The sequence below is a fragment of the Leucoraja erinacea genome, chromosome 11 (assembly GCF_028641065.1).
Source record: "Leucoraja erinacea ecotype New England chromosome 11, Leri_hhj_1, whole genome shotgun sequence".
NCBI lineage: Eukaryota > Metazoa > Chordata > Chondrichthyes > Rajiformes > Rajidae > Leucoraja > Leucoraja erinaceus.
In genome coordinates this window covers 33,526,613-33,548,467 of record NC_073387.1, presented here as the reverse complement: position 1 = coordinate 33,548,467, position 21,855 = coordinate 33,526,613, and the positions used below count along the sequence as shown (strand labels likewise).

Sequence of the window (21,855 nt, the reverse complement as noted above, 5' to 3'; positions counted from 1 at the left end):
GAAGGGAGTTAGATCTAGCCCAGCAAAAATGAAGGAATAATGATGTCCTTCCAAGTCAAGATGATGTGCAACTTGAAGGGGAGCATTCAAGTGGTGGCATTAGTGTTCTGAAGCCCTCTTCCTTGGCGGTAGATAGTTTGTGGGTTTGGGCAGTGCCGTAAACTGGGTGAATATCTGCTTTGCATTCTGTAAAGTGTACATCCTGTAGCCACAGTGCATTGATGGTGGAGGAAATGAGTGCTTAGGGTAGTCGGATGCCAATCAAGTAATAATATACATTCTATGTAGTGTTGAGCTTCTTGAGGGTTGTCGCAGCTGTACTTATCTAAGAAAGAGGAGACAATTCCGTACGTTCTCAACGTGTGTCTTGTATATGTTGGATTGTCATGAGATAAACCATGCAGAAGGATAACTAACCTCTGGCCTGTGCTTATCTTAGCATTTACATAGCAAATCTGGTTGAATTTGTGCTCGGTGGTGACCATCAGGATATTTAATGGTGGAAGGCACTGTGATAATAATCCCATTGAATGTCAGGGGTAAGTAGTCAGACTTTCTTGTTGAAGACAGCCTTGATCTTTAGTGATAGTGCCCTTTGGAGAATCGATCTTGGGGTGCAAGTCAATTACTCCTAGATAGTGGGAGCACAAGTGGATATAGTAGTAATTGTGGTATATAGCATACTTGTCTTCATCAGTTAGTCGAATATAAAAATTGGAATGTCATGTACCATCTGTAACAAACTTTGTTTTGGCCACAGTTGGATTATTGTGTACAGTTCTGGTCATTACACTGGAGGAACAATGTGAAGGCTTTGGAGAGGATGCAGAGGAGGTTCAGCTTTGTGTATTAGCTATAAAGGAGAGGTTGGACAAACTTGGATTGTTTTCTCTGGAGTGTCAGAGGCTAAAGAAGATCTGATGGATAAATAAAATTATGGGAGGCATCGATAAGGTAGATCTAGTCTTTATCCCAGGGTGGAAATGTCAAATACCCGAGGGCTGGGTTCAAGGTGAGAAGAGGAAATTTTAAAGGAGTTGCACAAGGCAAGTTTAAAAAAAAAAGGAGAACAGAAGGGTATTGCTATTGCTTGCCAGTTCTTGCTTCATCCCCCCCCACTCCAATGTGGGACCGGCTGCTAATTTCACCATACTCCTTCAGTCTAGATTAAATGTTTCAACCCGAAAAATTGATAGTCCATTTCTCTCCACAAATGCTGCATATGTATATGACATTTTGGGTCAGGACCGATGGAGTCGGGGGGAAAGAGAGGTGTGGGTGATGCAAAGCCTGGCCAGTCAAAGATGGATACAGGTGGAGGGGTTGCCGATTGCCAGATGGGGGGGGAGCAAGTGACAAAGGCTAGAGGTGAAAAGGAAACAAAAGGGAGTCAGATAAGGAGAGCGGAGTGAAATGTAAAGCTGGAGGGAACAGTAAATACAATATTTACTTTTATGATATTCAGTTATATTTTTCAACCTCTTACCCGATAAAATGATTCTGCTTTCTCTCGTTCTCTGGGTCCATTGTAAAACACATCACCAGCCGCTTCATTTATTGTCATGGTAAAGTGCATGTTCTCCATTCTCTCAGCTGTCTGCACAGCAGCCTGATTGATTCACAAGTTTCAGCAGAAATACAAATCAAATGTTGCAAGTTTTGAAACAGAAATTGTTCAGATCTACTAGAATAACTTAATAGAATAATCAAAAGATTGGGGATGGGGATGTATTTCTTTTGGACTGAACCTACATAACATTGTTCTTAACATTAGTTCATAACATTAGAAAAAAATAGCAGCTAAATTCAAGACCTGGGGCAGCAAATGCATGTGCTGCAAATCTGGTGCGTTCCTGAAGAGGAGAAATCTTCAGATTTAAAGGTGCTAATGGGATACAATGGCCACGTTATCATGTTGGACAACTTTCTCTACCTTCTGTACTATTAAAGCACCCGCCCCATTTCAACAGAAAAGTTTCTAAAGTGCCAGTTACTTTTGGCTGTACATGGAATTTGGGAATCCTATAATCTGCATACTTCAGCCATTTATTGAGAAACTGTGCCCTGAGGACACTTACAAAAGTTATCTCAGACTTTTTGTGGGTGCGTCAGATACGACTGCTCCATCAAAGCCCTTTCTCCCAGTTCTACTACTGAATGCATACAACTCACTGGCAGCCTCCAAATGTGGAGGTGCATGTATTGCAACTTGTGCCTGTATTGCAACTTGACTCTCAGATTTTAACAAGACTGTTTCTTCAAGATTGTGAGATGGTCTTGATGGGGAATTATAGGGGTGCAATTTTGTTTTCGGTGTGGCTGATTTGATTTACATACTAATATTTTCAACTGAAAGCAACTGGTACCTGTAAGTATAGTTCGACTAGTTCATCTTTTTCCATCATGTAATACGTTTTGCCGGCCATCAACCAGGCTTCTGCCTCCTTGCTGTGCATTCCCAGATCAATAAAGTTCTTCAGGTTCTGTTTGGTGTAGCTGAGAGATAACCTGTAGGAACTAACAATTGAAATTCTTTTACTTCCAACATTTCAATTATTACTGAAGATGGATGCACAAAATGCTAGAGAAATCAAGATATAATGAGACCGGTTTTCTACTGCCACTGCCTCTGCAGGTGACTAGTTCCCAATCATTGCAAACAGAGCAAAGGGCTTCACTTTGTAGTATCCAGCTGCTTTCTCAGGCCTCCAGCCACATGCTCAGCAGTTATAAAAAACTAAGTTATTGAATGTTTATAAGTGTCTTTGACAATCAGCAACTTTCAATATCTCTTGGGACCTATAAGGTACAAACAAATAAAAGGCCTACATTTATTTATTTATTCTCTCACTCACTTTCCCTCGCACACACGCTCTCGCCTACTCTCACACGTGCCCTCTTTCACCCTCACTCACGCACACACTCATGCAGTTACAAAAACTTCATAAGTACACAAAACAGTGCTAGAGGAACTCAACGGTAACTTCTGTGGATGGAAACTGACAGACAACATTTCAAGTAAGGACACAAAAAGCTGGAGCAACTCAGTGGGTTAGATATCATCTCTGGAGAAAAGGAACAGGTGACTTTTCGGGTCGAGACCCTTCTGAAGATGCTGTCTGACCTGCTGAGTTACCCCAGCTTTTTGGGTCTATCTTCAGTTTAAACTAGCATTTGCAGTTCCTTCCTAAATGTTCCACATTAGGATCCCTTCAGATCCCAACCAGAAACATTTTCTGTCCATTTCCCTCCAAAGATACTGCCTGGCCTGCTGAGTTCCTCCAGTAGTCTATTATTTGCTCATGATTTCAGCATTTGCTGTCTCTTACAGCCAAATGCTCCTATTCACTTCAAATGGGACTGCTGTACTTGTGGCAGGTTCAACCAGGCACAGGCTTCGCAGGCAAGTTAACAGGCCAAAAAGCTGGGAAAACTGCAGGTGATGGTATTGCACCAGTGGACTCCCTGAATAGTACAAACAGGCCTCTGGCCTGTGCTCTACTGAGCAAGAAGACTGCACTTCATCCAAGTAGCTGCAATATAGTTCAAGACCAATTTGCCTGTTAACAGATCTGGTTCATTATCTTTAATGTATTACTAAATGAAGTATTTTATATTCGTACCAAATTAAAAGAATTCTTGAATATGAAATTTCATCAGACTGATACATTAGCACTGTTTCTTTCACTACAGATGGTGAGTGTTGTCATCATATTAAACCCACTTTACTATTCATCTTCAACAAATTGAACAGTTAAATTGTATTTATAATGAAAGTACAAACAGCGTAATCATGTGGGCTGCCTCTGGTTTCATAAATTGTGATGAAATGTTTCAGTCAATTTGGTACTGATGTAGACTTCCAAATCATTTCACTTACCTTTGTGTGTTACATGAAAAGCAAAGATGACTTAGAATGGTCAACATTTTCATTTCCTGTTCTTTGTCCTTTAACCTCTGAGTGAGTACCAACCAGTGCTCATAATATGTAATGCATTGCATTTTATCATGTAAAACCTTTCCACAGAATCTGCAGAGTTGTTCCATGGCCTGGATTTGGTCTAGGTAAAAATATATATTCAAATGAGAACAAGAAAGGCTTAAAGAGTAACTCAACATGGTAGGAATAAAAAAATAAATAATTATATGTTGAAGCTTTATGTAACAGCAATATTCTGTCTTGCAACATAAATAGCCTCTTATCGACATATTGAGAGCTGTTGTGGTTCAAAGTTCGAAGCAGATGTTTAGACACTTTCTAACAATTTTTTTCTACAGAGATGTTGGAATGTAATTTTCTGAATCTGCTCCCGTACATATCTTTTTTCTGGTCATTTTAGTCTTGGTCTCTTATAATCTCACTGTTACATATTATAGTATTTTTGTCATGTTTGTTTAAAGTTTACCCGATTTCTAATTTTTATTTATCCAAGTAATCTTAAACTACTACTGCTTGTTCATTTTTTACTCATTTGTGATTCTTTCACTGGTGACTGCACCTCAAAATACCTGTCTGGCTGTAATGTGCTTTGAATCATCCGGAGCCTGTGAAAATGACCCTCTATCAATGTAGATTAATTCAGTTGCTTAGACCTTTTGTTTTTGTTTCAATAACTCAGGCTTTATTTTCTTGAAAAGTTAAGAAATAGAGATGGGAGATGATCACCCGCTAGTTCTTTCAACCATTTAATAAGATAATCTTGCCCCTCAAGCGCACATTCCTATCTGATATCTGTTGGCCCCTTTAGTACTTAAAAGTATAAGAACATATTCTAAATCTTATTTAACCATTTTCTGGTTTAAATTTTATCCAAGGCATGCAAAAGGAACAATCCACCAAACCTAAGTCCCGTCCACCTTAATTTTTTGTCAAATATATTTGACTCGTAACAACAAAAGTGCAAACACTACATTCACAAGTCTGTAGCATGGTAAGAAGTCCCAAAATATTAGTGATAAACTTACAATGAACATTGTTGGTTTTCATGGCAGTAAGAAGTGCTAGTTCATAATGCAGTCTCCCATCGTTTCTCATGCCTCTGTCTATGTAGTATTGCCCCAAACTCAGGAGAACTTGCACATAACCTACTTCCAAGCAGCAGTCTTGCATTTGTAAATACAGATTTAACGATTTTCTGAGGTAGCGTCCAGGCAGTGCAAGAATTTTACAACACAGAGTCAGAGACCCAAAGTTAGCATGAGCAATGGCTTGGTTACATTTTATGCCACTTTCTTCTGCAGTTACTATTGCACAATAGCAGTTTTCCATTGCTTCTTTTAGCCTGGTGTGCTTTCTTAGAGAGAGCGCCAGCATGTTGTGAACAATTCCCTGTTGTATAGGGTTGTGTGTTTCAAGCGACGATTCCAAAAGCGAATTCAATATTTCTGTTGCTAAGATAGGCTGATTATTTAGAACATATAACCATGCAAGAGAAAGATAGGCTTTGTAAGCTCCTCCATCACTGGTGCAGCTTGCTACTTCTGCACACTTTTTCATGTAATTAATTGCCCTTTCATACAGCTTATGTTGCTGATATAAATTAGCCAACGCAAAGTTCAAATCCCACAGGATGTCAATGTTGCCAATTCTAAATGAGAGATCTAGAGCCTCGTGAAGGTAAAATGCAGCCTGTGAAGGGATTTCACCCATACACATTTCTTGTGAGTTAAACTTTGCAATTGTTTCAATAACAAAGTCCGCCTTCTGCAAAGAACCAAACAACGTGCTACTTGAGCCAGGTTGAGAAAATCTTAGAGCTGCCAGTGCAAGCTGTGGTAAGCACTTTTTGTTGTATATGTAACTTAGAATCAAGTGCACATCTATTGGGACTATGTTGCTTTGTGAACTGAAACTATTTGAAAGAAACTGCAAATGTTCAGCAAACAACAGTGTCTCTTCAGACTTCCCACTTTCTAAAAATAGTTTTGCGATTAGAAAACAACTACGTGCCTCCAGGTGATAATCATTGACAATCATTGCTTTTTTGAGGAGAATGTTAAGTATGTCCAGCTCATTCTCTGAACTGAAGGCATGGGACGGGATGCACAGAAGGAGAGTTGCAGCCTTTTCCACAAGGGTGTGAGATTTCACTTTCATTTTTAGCTTCAAGTATACAGATGCCAAGTTCACATATAAAGCAGTCAACAGATAGAGGTCGGAAAATGTCCCTTGTACCAGAGTCATTGCTTCTTCAAAGTATATTCTGGCCTGTGAGAATCTGAGTCTTTTAGCACAGAGTCTTCCCAACAGGAAACAGATTCGGCAGTATGCCCAATGTTTGTCATGCATTTTGGCCATCTCCCTTGCCATTTCCAAGTACTGCAAAACTTCTTTCTCTTCAGTTATTCCATACAAGATGGAGCCTAAGAAAGAAAAGTTCAAGTCATAGAAATGTCTGAAATGTGGAATGTATTCCTTTTGGTTTAGAAATAATAATAATGGGTCAAAGACTTCGGGATCATTCATCTCTTCAATACTAAGGCATATATAAAATATTGGATGATTGGGCTGATCCTTTTCTGGAACGATTTGTTCTATTTCCTTGTATTTTGAAGGGTTCACATCAGGAATGTTGTTGGCAGGAGTAAGTCCATCTTGGTTAGACAGGAGGTGCTGATCATATGTGAAAGGAAGTAATTCCCCTGTGAAAATATGAAGAACAACAAAGGGTAAGTTCTTCAGAAATATTTACAAATTATTCACAACTTGCAAGAACAGAAATGGCTCTTGATGGTGTTACAGAACTCACAATGCATGTGGTCACAGCCAAAATTAATTGGAAAAATGGCACTGGTGAAAGGTTGAACAAATGTTGCTCAACATCATTGTACAAATCATCACCTAACATTGCCAACAATATTTTTTACGTTTATTTATATTGTTATTGTTATCATACTGTCGAACCCCTCCGCCCGGGAGTGGTTTCATCACGCCGGGGTCACCAATGTGGTGCGTGGGTCTCAAAAAAGAAATAGAGGAGTCGAGTATTTTGAGAGGCACCTTTAATTATGTTCCTCCCGGTTATAGGGAGGTCCAAACGAGAGAAAGGTGGCACCCAAACCCCTGCCTTTAAACCCTCTGGTTAAGGACCGCCTCCGGACTGAACCACTCCCGGGCCGAGGGGTTCGACAGTATGATGGCGCGACCCTTGGGAGCCACCGCAGGGTAATCATTAGAATGCATCCATTCCAACATGGAGGGAATATTCAATAACATTTAAGTTCTGGAAATTATTCACACAAATCATTGACAAAGTGGTTAGCCTTAAGTCACACAAACAACATATTTCACAGTTAATTCAAAACATTTATTTTTAAAAAGAAGGCTGCTCTTATTTTTGTACTCACCACGTTTGGCACCTACTTTGAGGCCAATCTTGTGCTGTCTGAGACTCTTGGCTCTACTGCATTTGATTTATTCCATTTCTCAGAGCATTGTCCCATGTATGGAACTTTGCTGAGAGGCTAATATCATCAGTGTGCTACAGCCCAGCATGATAGATAGCCTTTCATTGCACTATTGCCAGCCACACAGGAAGAATGGTGTTGAGAGCTGGAGAGGCTGCACCAGATGCCAAATGTGAATGTGTTTGACATTCCCAAACATTTAATAACACCAGGATTTTTTTTAATCCACGCACTTAAAGCAAATACACTTTAACTTAACTAAAATCTTATTAAATTGTCTACTTCCAGCAGGTGGTTCTTCCCATTCATTTACATGAGGCTGCTTTAATGAGGCAGCAGCTTAGCAGGTGGAAAGCTGACAAATCTGTGCTGTCCATTTGTAATCTGCTGGAGCTCAACATCTCTATACAAACAATTGCCAGTTTACCCCACATCCCTAGCCATGGGGTTTGTTAAAATCAACACGTTTATTCAGTTCTGGAAGTGGAGGGCACTTAACACTTTAATTGTGAATTCCTCAACTCTGAAGATCCCAAGAGCTAAATGTATACAGAGGGTCATATACATTGATGGAATAAGTACCAGGCTTCATGAAAAGTATGTTAAAAGACCCATGGAAAAATAAACATGGTTTATTCTAGTTGATGGTTTTTAAGAATGATTTTGCTATTTGTTCCATGTAAGAAGGAACTGCAGATGCTGGTTTAAACCGAAGATAAACACAAAAAGCTGGAGTATATTGTGATGTATATCCCAGTGATATACATCACAATATATTGCATTGGAAGAGTCATGTCTGTTGGTACATGGAGAATAATTGACATCTACCCTCATCAATGATCGGACAAGATTTTTTTGGGTGACGTTGGTTGAAGAAGAAATTTCAACTGCTATATTATAAGACCAGCCTAAGAAGTAAGGTATTTGACTGTCACCTGTGTGGAATGATCATTTTTTTGATTTAACAGCTCATTTGAAGTCCTTAAGTAATGCTGATGTAAGGTTTTTTTCGCATTGCAGTAAGGTGTTGACCCTAGGTAACACTCATGGAATGAAAGTTTTATTGTAGTACTTCTAACCAAATCAGGCAGACCTGTCCTATCTCAGTGACCTATAGTTGCTTTAAATATATATTTTTAATTTTACTGTTAGTAATTTCCATTCTGTAAGAGGCTTTATCACTGAGCAAATTTTCCTGGCAACTGCTTGTAAACCAGCTGAGATGCAAATTCAGAATTGCTGACAGAATTTGGATATGACAAGAGCAGACCACTCAATTCTTTTGGAAGCCTTGTAAGTGGAAGTCTACTGATGGACCTGTGTTTTGTCCTGATCTCCTTGACATTATATTTTCACGTAAATGAAGTAAATGTCTGGAAATACAAAGTATGTCATGCATTACCAAATGCAGAGCCCTGCATAGTTAAACTAACAAGTCAATTAATTTGCCGGAAGTGTGCAGTCTGGATGCAATGGGTTTCATGCAAGTACTATGTTGAGGCCAGAGGAGAGGCAAGGAGGAATACAAGAAAAAAGTGATTAGCTATAAAACAGGTTAAAATCGCAACATTAATGAAGTGCAAATAAAAGGGGATGATAGTAGAAGTAAGAAATTGAAGATTGGCTCAAAAGAGGTCTTGATCATTAACAAATGATTTATCTATTTTTGTCCAATTTTGATTAAAGGTTATCAACCTGAATGTTAACTGTGTTTTTCTCTCTCTGCAGATGTTGACTGACTGTTATGTTTTTAGCATTGTCAACTGTTTTTTGATTGCCAACAAATTTGTTTGGCTTTTAATTTGGCTTGCCATATCTCATTCCATTACACTGTGTCATGATAGCTTAAATCTTGCCAATCTTCATCTACTCACCACCAACATTTATTTTATTCACTTAAGAATCTACACAACATGTTAGACATTGCTGCAAAATGAATGTAGCTTCTACATAATGCTTGGAAAGTGAATCTTAGGTGGAATGTAGTGGTCTACTTTAGTAGGGAGTCAAAGATAGACAAAAAATGCTGGAGTAACCCAGCAGGGCACACAGCATTTCTGGAGAGAAGGAATGGGTGATGTTTCGGGTCGAGACCCTTCTTCAGACTTGTTAGAGATAAGGGAAACGAGAGATATAGGTAGTGATGTGGAGAGATAAAGAACAATGGATGAAAGATATGCAAAATAGTAACAATGTTAAACGAAACAGGAGATTGTTAGCTGTTTGTTGGGTGAAAATGAGAAGCTAGTGCGACTTGGGTGGGAGAAGGGTAGAGAGAGAGAGGGAATTCCGGGGTTTCCTGAAGTGAGAGAAATCAATATTCATACCATTGGGCTTTAAGCTGCCCAAAATATGAGATGCTGGTCCTCCAATTTGCATTTAGTCTCACTCTGACAAAGGAGGAGACTAACGCCAGAAAGGTCTGCATTGGAATGGAAAGGAGAATTAAAGTGTCCGGCAACCAGGAGATCAGGTAGGTTCAGGCGGGCTGAGCGAAGGTGTTCCATGAAACGATTGTCCAATCTGCGTTTGGTCTCGCCGATATATAAGAGTCCACATCTTGAACAACGGATACAGTAGATGTGGTTGGAGGTGCAAGTGAACCTCTGCCTAACCTGAAAGGAGAGTAGGGATCCCTGGACAGAGTCGAGGGAGGAGGTATAGGGACAAGTATTGCATCTTTTGCGGTTGCAGGGGAAGCTACCTTGGTTTGGGTGGGAAGGGATGAGTTAACCAGGGAGTTGCAGAGGGAACGATCTCTGCGGAAGGCGGAAAGGGGTAGAAATGGAAAAATGTTGCTTGTGGTGGGATCCCGTTGGAGGTGGCAGACATTTTGGAGGATTATATATTGTATGCGACGGCTGATGGGGTGGAAGGTAAGGACTCGGGGGACTCTGTCTCTGTTGCGACTAGGGGGAGGAGAAGCAATGGCAGAGCTGTGGGGTACCAACGAGACATGAGTGAGGGCCCAATCTATGATGGGAGAGGGAAACTGAGGTTCCCTAAAGAATGAGGAAATCTCAGATGTCCTAGAATGGAACACCTCATCTTGGGCGCAGACGCAGCGTAGACAGAGGAATTGGGAGTAGGGGATAGAGTCTTTGAAGGAAGCAGGGTGGGAAGAGGTGTTGTCAAGACAGTTGTGGGAGTCAGAGTATTGACTGACGTCTATTACAAATGCACTATTTCCCATGATGGAGACTGGTCAAGAAAGTGGAAGGAGGTACTTGAAATGCTCCAAATAAATGAGTGCAGTATGAAAATTGGTGGTGAAGTGAATGAAGTCCAGGAGTTCTGCATGGGTGCAGGAGGTAGCATCAATGCAGTCATCAGTGTAATGGAGATAGAGTTTGGGGATAGGGCCAGTGTACGCCTGGAACAGGGATTATTCAATGTAAACAATTAGTAAACACTGCCCAGTCCATCATCGGCTCTGACCTTCCTTCCATCGAGGGGATTTATCGCAGTCGCTGCCTCAAAAGGCTGGCAGTGTCATCAAAGACCCATACCATCCTGGCCACACACTCATCTCCCTGCTACCTTCAGGTAGAAGGTACAGGAGCCTGATGACTGCAACAACCAGGTTCAGGAAGAGCTACTTCCCCACAGCCATCAGGCTATTAAACCTGGCTCCGACAAAACTCTGGTTTTTAATAACCCAATATCTGTTATTTGCACTTCATCAATTTATTTATTCATGTGTGTATATATTTATATTATGGTATATGGACACACTGATCTGTTTTGTAGTAAATGCCTACTATGTTCTGTGTGCTAAGCAAAGCAAGAATTTCATTGTCCTATCAGGGACACATGACAATAAACTCACTTGACTTGACTTGACCTGACGATGTATGCAACAAAGAGGCAGGCATAGCTGGGGCCCATGGGGATGCCCATAGCTATGACTATGGTTCTGTGGTCAAGGAAGAAATGGAGGACTTTAAGGCCCTCCTGGTGGGGGATGGCATGTGTAAAGTGACTGAACATTCATAGTAACGATGAGGGAGTGGGGACTCGGAAAGTGGAAGTCATTAAAGAGACAAAGGGCATGTGAGGTATCTTGGACATAGGGCGGGAGAGATTGGACCAGAAGGGAGTCAAGGTATGTGGAAGTCATTTCAGTGTGACAGAGGCAGGCAGAAACAATGGAAGCCAGGGCAGTTGTGTTTGTGGATTTTGGGGAGAAGGTAAAACCGGGCTGTGCAGGGCTGGGAAATGATAAGGTTGGAGGCTGTGGAAGGCAGACAGCCAGAAGTGATGAAATCAAAAATGGTGTTTGAGATTAAGGCATGGTGCTCATCTGTGGGATCATGGGGTTCTGTCAGTTTCACTTGGACCCCAACCTATTACAGCCTGTACATCTGGAACCTCCCAGAAACAGAAACTGAATCTGTCCCAAATTCATCCACTCCCTTGGAATGGGTGGCTAACAGGAAGCGATATTTTTTACTATAGCAAGGCAAGTTTAATACACCTTAGGAAAGACAATGTAGCCAATATAACCTATCTAGAGTTGAATCCGTAGTGTTAAGAAAAGAAAGAGTGTTTCCTTTAAGCCCAAAGACAACCTAGTAAGCCATGTCCTATTAGAACTTCACTCCGTGGTCCGCTATTCATCAAGACTCCTCTCATGATCAGCCAGAACAGCCATTAAGAACCTTTATTCATGTGATGATCCTAATAACAACCCTCCCTCCAACCTTCTCAAAGGTGACACGATATCCAAAGACATACTCTTATACAATTCATCTTTGTGAGGCAGGCTTCCCATCCAAAAAGTCTTGAGCATGCTAATGACCCTGTCCCATAGTACGAGTTAATTCCAAGAGCTCTCCCGAGTTTGCCCCGATTCGAATTCGGAGATTTACGGTAATGGCCGCTCGTCGGTACACGGGGCTCTCGTGGGCATTTTTCAACATGTTGAAAAATCTTCACGAGTCTTCCCGAGCCTACCTGCCGTTAGCGAGTCTTCCTGAGTAAGCCGCTAAGAGACGTCCCCGAGCTCCGACGTACCTGCTATGTTCATTTTCTGTGCTTACCACAAGTTTGATTTTTTTTTAACTCGGGAGAGCTCTTGGAATGAACTCGTACCATGGGACAGGACCATAACCAAGCTGCTTGTGATTAGGAGCACCACTTAGCTCACTCCGAAAGGTTGAATTATTCAGGGCATTTCCGATACCTGTTCTTTTAGATGTTCCAATCTCAAAACACAATACCTTTCTTCCCCCCATGCCACACAGCGGTATAAAAGCCAAGAGTGTCCAGTTAAAAAATAAACCACACATCTGGAAGCAGAGAGAAATGGATTCATGATTGAATGTTCATCTAAAAAAAAAATAATGAAGAAAACACACCTAAGCGATAAACAGTGTCCACATCAGTTTGGGAGAGTTTGTTCAGGAGATTGATGCAATGCTCTTCATCAGGTTTTCTGAACATGTTCAAAGAAGACTTTTCTTCATCACTTAAGAATAGAAGATGGCTTTCCCTGTGGATTAAAAATTAGATATTAAGTATGTCCAACATTCACCAATTTGTTTCCACAAAACAATGAGCTTTAGTACCAAACCTTCCTTCAAATTAAATAGGCGGAAATACCTAGCATTTAAAATGAAAATATTTCTACGTGAAATCATAACACATGCCTTAGCTGATACCTTGTCAATCTTTAATACTTGCCAGTCAGCATACACAAATGTTTTACCCTTTATCACAGTGGACAGCAAAGAAATGTTTAAATGGACACTTGGGTGGAAATTAATGATACTGAAGATGAAAATGAAAGGGTTAGTGTACTAATTTCATTTCCATCTTCCTAATATTTCAATGGGAACTTTTCACACAGTGACCCTAAATCAAAGCATGCTATTAAATCAAAGTTTTATGATGCAGCTATGACCTCAATGCCATTTATCAGCCTAAAGGGGGAATGCATATAAATGTCCTCCTGGGGAAAAGAAGAGAAAGAGAACAAAAAAGCTAAATGTTAAAATTCTCCTTCAGGCTCCACAACAATAATCTCAGCTACAGCAACTTTTTTTTCCCATTTTCAGTGAACATTACTTCCTCTTACCATACATACCTGATAGCTGACTATTGCACTTGCTTGGAGCCGGCAATCTATAATGAGACACTTTAGCATTAGCAACATGTATGGACCTCAAAATGCACTCTAGTATCCCATGGGGTTAGTGGCCAGAGGCCACTTCCTCTCCTAGCCAGCTGGATGAGAGTCAAGGCTACAAGAGAATGCCTTAACGCATCTTAAAACAACTTCTCTATCAATTCCACATCCTGAAGGGCCTGTCCCACTTTCACGACCTAATACACGACCTCTGCCGAGTTTGTCATTGACTCATACTCGCAGCGTGGTCGTAGGAGGTCATAGGTAGATCGTAGCAGGTCGTGATGCTAGTTGTAGGTACTCGTGGCATCAAGTCGGTCGCGGCATTTTTTCTAGCCTGATGAAAAATGTCCACGAGTTTTAAAAAAAAGGTTGTCATGGAAATAATCGCTACATTTTACTCGTAGGTAGGTCGTAGTAGGTCATGATGCAAGTCTTAGGTAGTCGTAGGTGGTCGGAGGCAGTCGAAGGTAATAGCTCCCGGGTGAAAAAAAGGTCAGTAGAGAAAAAAAAGATTATTTAAACAGCAGAACGTCACCTCTGTCACTCCAAGGCATGTTCATTCATAGCTGGAGAGTTTTTTGAAGAGGAGACGTGTTTTAGAGATGGCACCAAATTTGCAGGGGGGGGGGGGGGGGCACAACCCTAAAAAAAAAATCTGTCATGCAGATGTTGCCCATCCAGGAGGAGGAGTGGCAGGAGGTGATGCCATAGGAGGTGATAGTGCAGGAGGAGGTAGCCCTGCATGGGAGACCCCTAGAGGAGGAGACCAGGGTGGTAGTATATGTCCCCACCACCACCCCATCCTTCACTGCCTCATTTCTCCTGTGTCTGACACAGCATCAGAGGCAGATGCCCCATAGGTGGTGAGGGAGGGTTGGAGGAAGGTTATGCCCTACAACTTCACCAGGCAGCAGGAGGGGGACCGTGAGGAATGGTTCCAGCAGAATACCATCCAGTACGAAAAGGAAAATTGAAGGGTACAGGGACAGGGACATGCTTGCCATCCACTGTCCCACATGTGTGCTTAATGTTCCATCTCTTCCAGTCGTCTGGTGTACTGGGACAGTCCATCACATCATCTTCATTCACCCATTGAGACCTCTTCTTGTGCTTCCTCTTCACCCTTGCTCTTCCCCTTCTGCCTTTCTTAATAGGCTGCTGAATCAAAATGGCTACTGCAAACAGTAGTAAAACGTACATGGTCAAAGCCAATCTTCAACATAGTCAATAGACAATAGGTGCAGGAGTAGGCCATTTGGCAATTCTAGCCAGCACCGCCATTCAATGTGATCATGGCTGATCATCCCAAATCAGTACCCCGTTCCTGCCTTCTCCCCATATTCCCTAACTGCTATTTATAAGAGCACTATCTAGCTCTCTCTTGAAAGCATCCAGAGAACCTGCCTCCACCGCCCTCTGAGGCAGAGAATTGCACAGACTCACCATTCTCTGTAAGATAAAAGTATTTCCTCAGCTCCGTTCTAAATGGCTTACCCATTATTCTTCAACTGTGGCCCCTGGTTCTGGACTCCCCCAACATCGAGAACATGTTTCCAGCCTCTAGTGTGTCCAGCCCTTAACATCCCATTCGCTTTCTTCACTGCCTGCTGTACCGGCATGCTTACTTTCATAGACTGATGTACAAGGACCCCCAGATCCCGTTGTACTTCCCCTTTTCCCAACTTGATGCCATTTAGATAGTAATCTGCCTTCCTGTTTTTGCTACCAAAGTGGATAACCTCACATTTATCCGCATTAAACTTCATCTGCCATGTATCTGCCCACTCCCCCAACCTGTCCAAGTCACCCTGCATTCTCATAGCATCCTCCTCACAGTTCACACTGTCACCCAGCTTTGTGTCATCTGCAAATTTGCTAATGTTACTTTGAATCCCTTCGGAGGTCGAAGGAGGTCATCTTCATAGTCGTGCGAGGTCTTCAAAATAGTCGTAGGAGGTCGTACACATAGTTGTGGAAGGTCGTAGGTTACCGCAACCTTGATATTTTTTTAAGTCGTTTATGGTCGTCAGAGGTCGTGAAGTAGGTTGTGAAAGTGGGGCATGCCCTTTACATGATCCTAATATTTCTCTGGATTCTAGCAGATATACCAGCCTCACCATTTTAAACACTCAGCAACTGAGCACCACATTTCTCTGGGACAGATAACTAGAAAGATTCACCATACTCTGTGTTAATACATTTCTTAGCTCAGTTGAAATGTCCTTCCCTTTATTCTAAGACCAAGTGTAGATTGAGACTGAGTAAGATTGAGAGTAGGAGATGGAGTTCACTTGAACTCCATCTGACGGCTCCAGATTTACTCCCGAGAACTGTCCTGCCCTGGACATAGATGAGATGACAAGGGGTCTGAAACTCAAACAAAAAATACTGCAACCTCAGCCAGTCAGGCAACATCTGCAGAAAGAAAAGTGGCTTGTTTTACTCTTTGTCCCTGTTCCAACGAAGGATCTTTGACCCAAAGTTATAACTTAATGTTTCTCTCCACAGATATTGCCTGATCTGCTGAGTTACTAGCATTTTCTATTTTTGTTTTAGTTTCCAGAATTTGCAGTTTTATTATGTTTTATTTACTGACAAACAGAAGCCAATAGAAGAGAAAGAGATGAAATCTTGTAATCTTATATGGCATACCATCATCAGACGAGTCACAGATTTGCAACAGAGATGATGTTTCACAGACTTTAATAGCATTTAGAATATTTCTTCATGTACCAAATACAAGTCAAGTAAAATGACTAATTATCAAACCGCACTTTATTGTCTTTAGCCGTTGGCATTTTCTGGTAACCATCCCAAGACTAAAGCAGCTCAAGATCAAAGTGTATTTGATCACTGCATTTGATTAACTGCAACTCTATTCTCTCCCTCGGGTGGGGATTGCCACATTATGTGATGCACAACAATCTGTCACGAACTTTTAAAAGTTCATAAGTTCTTAAATCAATGCAGATTTAGGCCAGTTGGACCATCGAGTCTACTCAGTATTTCAATCATGGCCGGCCTATCTCTGCCTCTGAACTCCATTCTCCAATCTTCTTTCCATAGCCTTTGACACCCTTACTAATCAAGAACTTTTCAATCTCTGCCTTAAAAATACCCAATGACTTGGCCTCCACACTTGGCAATGAATTCCACAGATTCACCACCCTCCGATTAAAGAAATTCCTCCTCATCTCCTTTCCAAATGCATGTCCTAATGCTGTGCCCTCTGGTCCTAGATTCTCCCACTAGTGGAAACATCCTCTCCACATCCTCTCTATCCAGGCCTTTCACTATTCGGTAAGTTTCAATGAGGTCCCCCCTCATCTTTCTAAGCTGCAGCGAGTGCACGCCCAGCGCCAAAAAACGCAAATCATACGTTAACCCAATCTCACTTCAGAAGAATGGTGGCTTAGTGGAAGGAGGAAGCACGCATCATCAAGCATCAATGCTTTCAAGATGGCGCCAATGCCAGGTGACGATTTGTGTGCTAGCCACAGAAGCTTCTCACTGTACCTCGGCACATGTGACAATAAACTAAACTGAACTGAACTGAATGCATCAATCTTGCTGTTCTTCAGACATCGAAGCTACAGGTCCATTGCAGTGACGTGAACCTCCCCATTGAGGTCAGCAGCCCAAGAGGAGCTTCTTGCCCTTGCTCTGGTGAACAGACACAATTTCAACATCCTGTACTGTATCAAACAGTTCACTGCTCTTTGAACAGTGCAGCTATGCATGGGAATAATAGTGAACTGGTTGACATAAAATAATGAAGATGTTAAAATCCTTTAAAGAATCCTTTCAAACCCTCTGTTGAATTATTTTGGTAAAGAAACTGAAAATCGGAGAGTTGTTACCGATCTCTTCTCCTCCTATCCATTCTTCCAACGAAGGTATCTTTTAAAATCTTCCAAGAAATAATGGATGTTTCAGATTGTGGTTTGAAGCAGAAGTAGGATCAAATCTACTGATTAGCTGATGTAAATGCATGTCATTGATAGTCATATCAACGATTTGAGTTAACCAGGGAGTTGTGGAGGGAGTGGTCTCTGCGACATTTGTCTGCCACATTATCCCATCTCCACCCCTTTCCGCAGAGACCGTTCCCTCTGCAACTCCCTGGTTAACTCATACCTTCCCACCCAAACCACCCCCTCTCCAGGTACCTTCCCCTGCCACACCAGAAGAAGCTACACCTGTCCCTATACCTCCTCCCTCAACTCTGTCCAGGGACCCCGATAATCCTTTCAGGTTAGGCAGAGGTTCACTTACACCTCCTCCAATGTCATCTACAGTATCCGTTGTTCAAGATGTGGACTCTCATACATCGGCGAGACCAAACATACACTGGGCAATCATTTCGCTGAACAACTTCACTCAGTCCACCTGAACCTATCTGATCTCCTGGTTGCGAAACACTTTAATTCTCCATCCAATTCCTACACAGACCTTTCTGTCCTAGGTCTCCTCCATTGTCAGAGTTTTTGTGTTTATCTAGTAGAATTGGGCCTTCCTCACACGTCAGAATAGCACCACAAAGTAATTTATTTCTTTCGAGATACAGCATGGAAACAGGTCCTTTGGCCCATCCAGTACGCACGGTCACAGGGAGAATGGACAAACTCTGTACAGACAGCACACGCAGTCAGGATTGAAGCCCGGTCTCCGGCGCTGTACGGCAGCAATTCTATCGCTGCACCACTGTGCCACTCTAAATCTTTACCCTAAAATGTGAAACCCTTCACAGGCAAAAACAGCATTTGGCAGCCATTGTTCACCTCCTTCACTTGCTGTCTCTTTTTTCCTTCACCCAGAATTGTATTCATCCAGAAAGTACTTCTCTACCCAAGAGTTCTCTCCCTAAGGCTCACTATATTGAATGAAGAGATACAAAATATTTTTAGATTTTTTGAGATATTGAGTTAGTGTAGCAAAATGGCACTGAGGTATTAAGTCACCCGTGATATTATTAAATGATGGAAACCGTATGAGGAACTGAGGTGTTTAGTCTTACTACATCTTCTTCTTCTGTTGCTGCTTGATATTCACTTCTCTATTTGTGGTCAACTGTACTAGCCCTGCAATTAAGATTGGCTGGCAGCAGACAGGGTGCTTGGCTCACGCATGCAATGCTGACAAGCAGCGAGTTTGACTATCTGGCCCATTAGTTGATGAATTGCTCCAAGTAATAGAATTGTTTGTCAGAGATTTAAGAATTTGCCTGTAAATATTTAAGTTGAGAGCTTGTCTTATAGGAAAGTGAATGGGATGTCTGGTAATACTACCATGTTGAATTGAGTCACAGAGTGATGGAGTGATACAGTGTGGAAACAGGCCCTTCGGCCCAACTTTCCCACACCGGCCAACATGTCCCAGTTACACTAGTCCCACCTGCCCACATTATCCCTCCGAATCTGTGTTATCCATGTACCTATCTAACTGTTTCTTGGGGTAGTCCCTACTTCTTCCGGCAGCTTGTTCCATACACCCACCACCCTTTGTGTGAAAAAGGTACCGCTCAGATTCCTATTAAATCTTTTTCCCTTCACCTTAAACCTACTTCCTCTGGTCCTCGATTCACCTACTCTGGGCAAGAGTCTCTCATGATCTTATATAACTCTATAAGATCACCCATCATCCTCCTGCGCTCTCAGACTACTCAACCTCTCCCTATACCTCAGGCCCTCTATTCCCGACAATATCCTCGTAAATCTTCTCTGTACCATTTCTAGCTTGACAACATCTTTCCTATGACGGTGCCCAGAACTGAACACAATGCTCTAAATGCGGCCTCACCAAAGTCTTATAAAACTGCAACATGTCCTCCCAACTATATTCAATACTCTGACTGATGAAGGCCAAAGTGCCAAAAGCCTTTTTGACCACCCAATCTACCTGCGACTCCACCTTCAAGGAACCATGCACCTGCACTCCTAGATTCCCCTACTCTACAACATTATCCAGAGCCCTGCCATTCACTATGCAGCTCCTGCCCATGTTAGACTTTCCAAAATACACCACCTCACATTTCTCTGCATTAAATTCCATTTATGGAGAGGACAACACAGCAACATGGTCTGTGCTTGACCAATTAAAAGGGTGCTGCAATACAGATGCCTGCGAGGAGCAGCAATTGAAAATAAAGTGTTTTAGTGAAGCGTTCAGCAGCAATGCAGCAAAGTGAAGAACTACGTCACTTGTTTGATTTCTGGAATAGGGCGCCAAGACAGAGAACAAGGGGAAAATAATTCTGCAGATTTTAAATCTCTCATGGAAACAGGATAAAGTTCAGAAGATGCCCTCACACACCAGATTGTGTAAATCACAAAACCTGTTGCTACTCATTTTCTGTCCGATGTTCGGAATGCATTGCATTTATAAAAAACAATTCCCATTTATAAAGTGTCTTCATCATTGTTTATCCTCCATAGAAATCTCCTGAAAGTAATACCAAGCATAAATTGATCTCTAATCATGTAAGGATATACTGAGACATTTAAATCAATCATACAATCATTTTGGAATACATATCCATTAAATGACTAACATTCCTTATGGTCTAAATCAGAAGCACTTTACTCACAGTGTTTTGAACTGGTCTGGCTGCACATGCTCTACTGGTACAAACCCAGTTAATCCAGTGGATAAAGACTTCCCCAAAAACCACCGCAGGTTAGAAAGAAGAAAGCCAATTATCTGAATCGTTTCTCCTTCACTGAAGCACAATTCATCCACCTCACCCTCTTTGTAATCTACGGTTGCGACACAGGTACCAGTACCTAAAAACGTAGAGGTTATCTGTAAGTAGTAAGTTGTATGAATAATGATGGAAGCTCTGTAATTCACTTTCAATAGAGTCATAGAGTTATAAAGTCAGAGTCACACAGCATGGAAACAGGCCCTTCGGCCCAACTTGTTTATGCCAACCTAGATGCCCCATCTAAGTATTTAAGAAGGAACTGCAGATGCTGGAAAATCGAAGGTGCCCCATCTAAGTAGTTTAGTTTATTTTAGAGAGACAGAGTGGAAACAAGTCTTTCTGCCTATCGGGTTTGCGTCAATCAATGATCACCCATAAACTAGTTCTGTCCTACACATCGGGGATAATTTACAATGAACCTACAAACTTGCATGACTTTGGAATGCGGGAGGAAAAAGCAGCGTCTGGAGAAAACTCATGCTGTCACAGGGAGAAACTCCATGCAGACAACACCCATAGTCATAATATCAAATGATATAACATTAAATCATGTATGATCAGCATATGGTCGAAATCAGGCTCTGGCCTGTTACCGAGACCAGGGAGATTTTGGATGCTGGGCTTAGCTGATGGGGCACTGATCAATCCCAGGGCTGCCAACTCTCACGTTTTGAGCGTGAGACTCACTCCCTCAAGCAAACTCTCACACTCTCACGCCCTCACGCTGATCAGAAATTTCTCACGCTCAGTGGTGAGATATTTTGTGATCAACGAAAATTTCAAAACTCAGATAAACTGCATGGTCCACGGGTGTTGGAGAGCCGGGGCTGCGGGAGCGATGGTAGCAGAACCAGCGGCGGGAGCAGATGCGGGGAGCCAGGACTGTCGAGTGTTTGCGGCGCTGACGAGTCGCTCGCTGCAGCTCTGGCCATGGAGCACTCCGGACAGTGCAAGTCCTGGGCCGCGGAGCCGTCGGAAGCGTTGCGTGCGTCGCTGCCGCGAGAGTCTCTGTGCCGAAGGGACAGACTATCAAAGGGAGGTGGAGAGAGAGAGGGGGTAATGAGACAGGGAGACAGTGGGGAGAGAGAGAGAGGGGGGTGAGAGGAGAGAGAGGGGAGAGACAGAGGGGGCGTGAATGGAGAGAGAGAGAGAGAGAGAGGGGGGGAGAGAGAGGTAGGGGAGAGAGAGGAGGGGGATGAGGTGGGAGAGGGAGAGAGAGAGAGGGAGAGAGGGGTGAGGGAAGAGAGAGGGGGTGGAGAGGGAACAGAGGGTAGGAGAGAAAGAGAGAGAGAGGGGGAGAGAGAGAGGGGGAGAGAGAGCGGAAGAGAGGGGGGATAGAGGAGGGGAGTGAGGTGGGAGGGATGGGGAGAGAGAGAGAGGGGGAGAGAGGGGGATAGAGAGGCAGGGCTGCCAACTGCCATGCATTGAGCGTGAGAATCACGCATTTTACCAAATTCTCACGCTGATCACAAATTTCTCTCGCTCTGTTGTGAGAAATTCTGTGATCAACGAAAATTTCAAAACTCATATCAACTGCATGGGCCGCAGGTGTTGAAAGCAGAAGCAGCGGCGGGGACAGATGCGGACGGGGAGTGGGGCTGGCGAGTGTTTG

The 21,855-nt window shown here is 42.5% G+C and overlaps 1 protein-coding gene across 5 annotated transcripts in view; it reads right to left on the bottom strand.

Moving 5' to 3' along the window:
* The window catches only part of LOC129701662 (SH3 domain and tetratricopeptide repeat-containing protein 2-like), a 109,608-nt gene that overhangs the window by 11,453 nt on the left and 76,300 nt on the right, over positions 1-21,855 (bottom strand). For all 5 annotated transcript variants that reach the window (XR_008724244.1, XM_055642997.1, XM_055642999.1 and 2 more), the window contains 6 exons: positions 20,127-20,322; positions 12,768-12,901; positions 4,966-6,642; positions 3,881-4,061; positions 2,367-2,517; positions 1,487-1,609 (listed from right to left, as the gene is read on the bottom strand). Coding sequence is in view for 4 of the 5 variants with exons in the window: in XM_055642997.1 (XP_055498972.1) it covers positions 1,487-1,609; positions 2,367-2,517; positions 3,881-4,061; positions 4,966-6,642; positions 12,768-12,901; positions 20,127-20,322 (2,462 nt within the window). In the remaining variant the exon portion in view is untranslated. The remainder of the gene's footprint in view (positions 1-1,486; positions 1,610-2,366; positions 2,518-3,880; positions 4,062-4,965; positions 6,643-12,767; positions 12,902-20,126; positions 20,323-21,855) is intronic.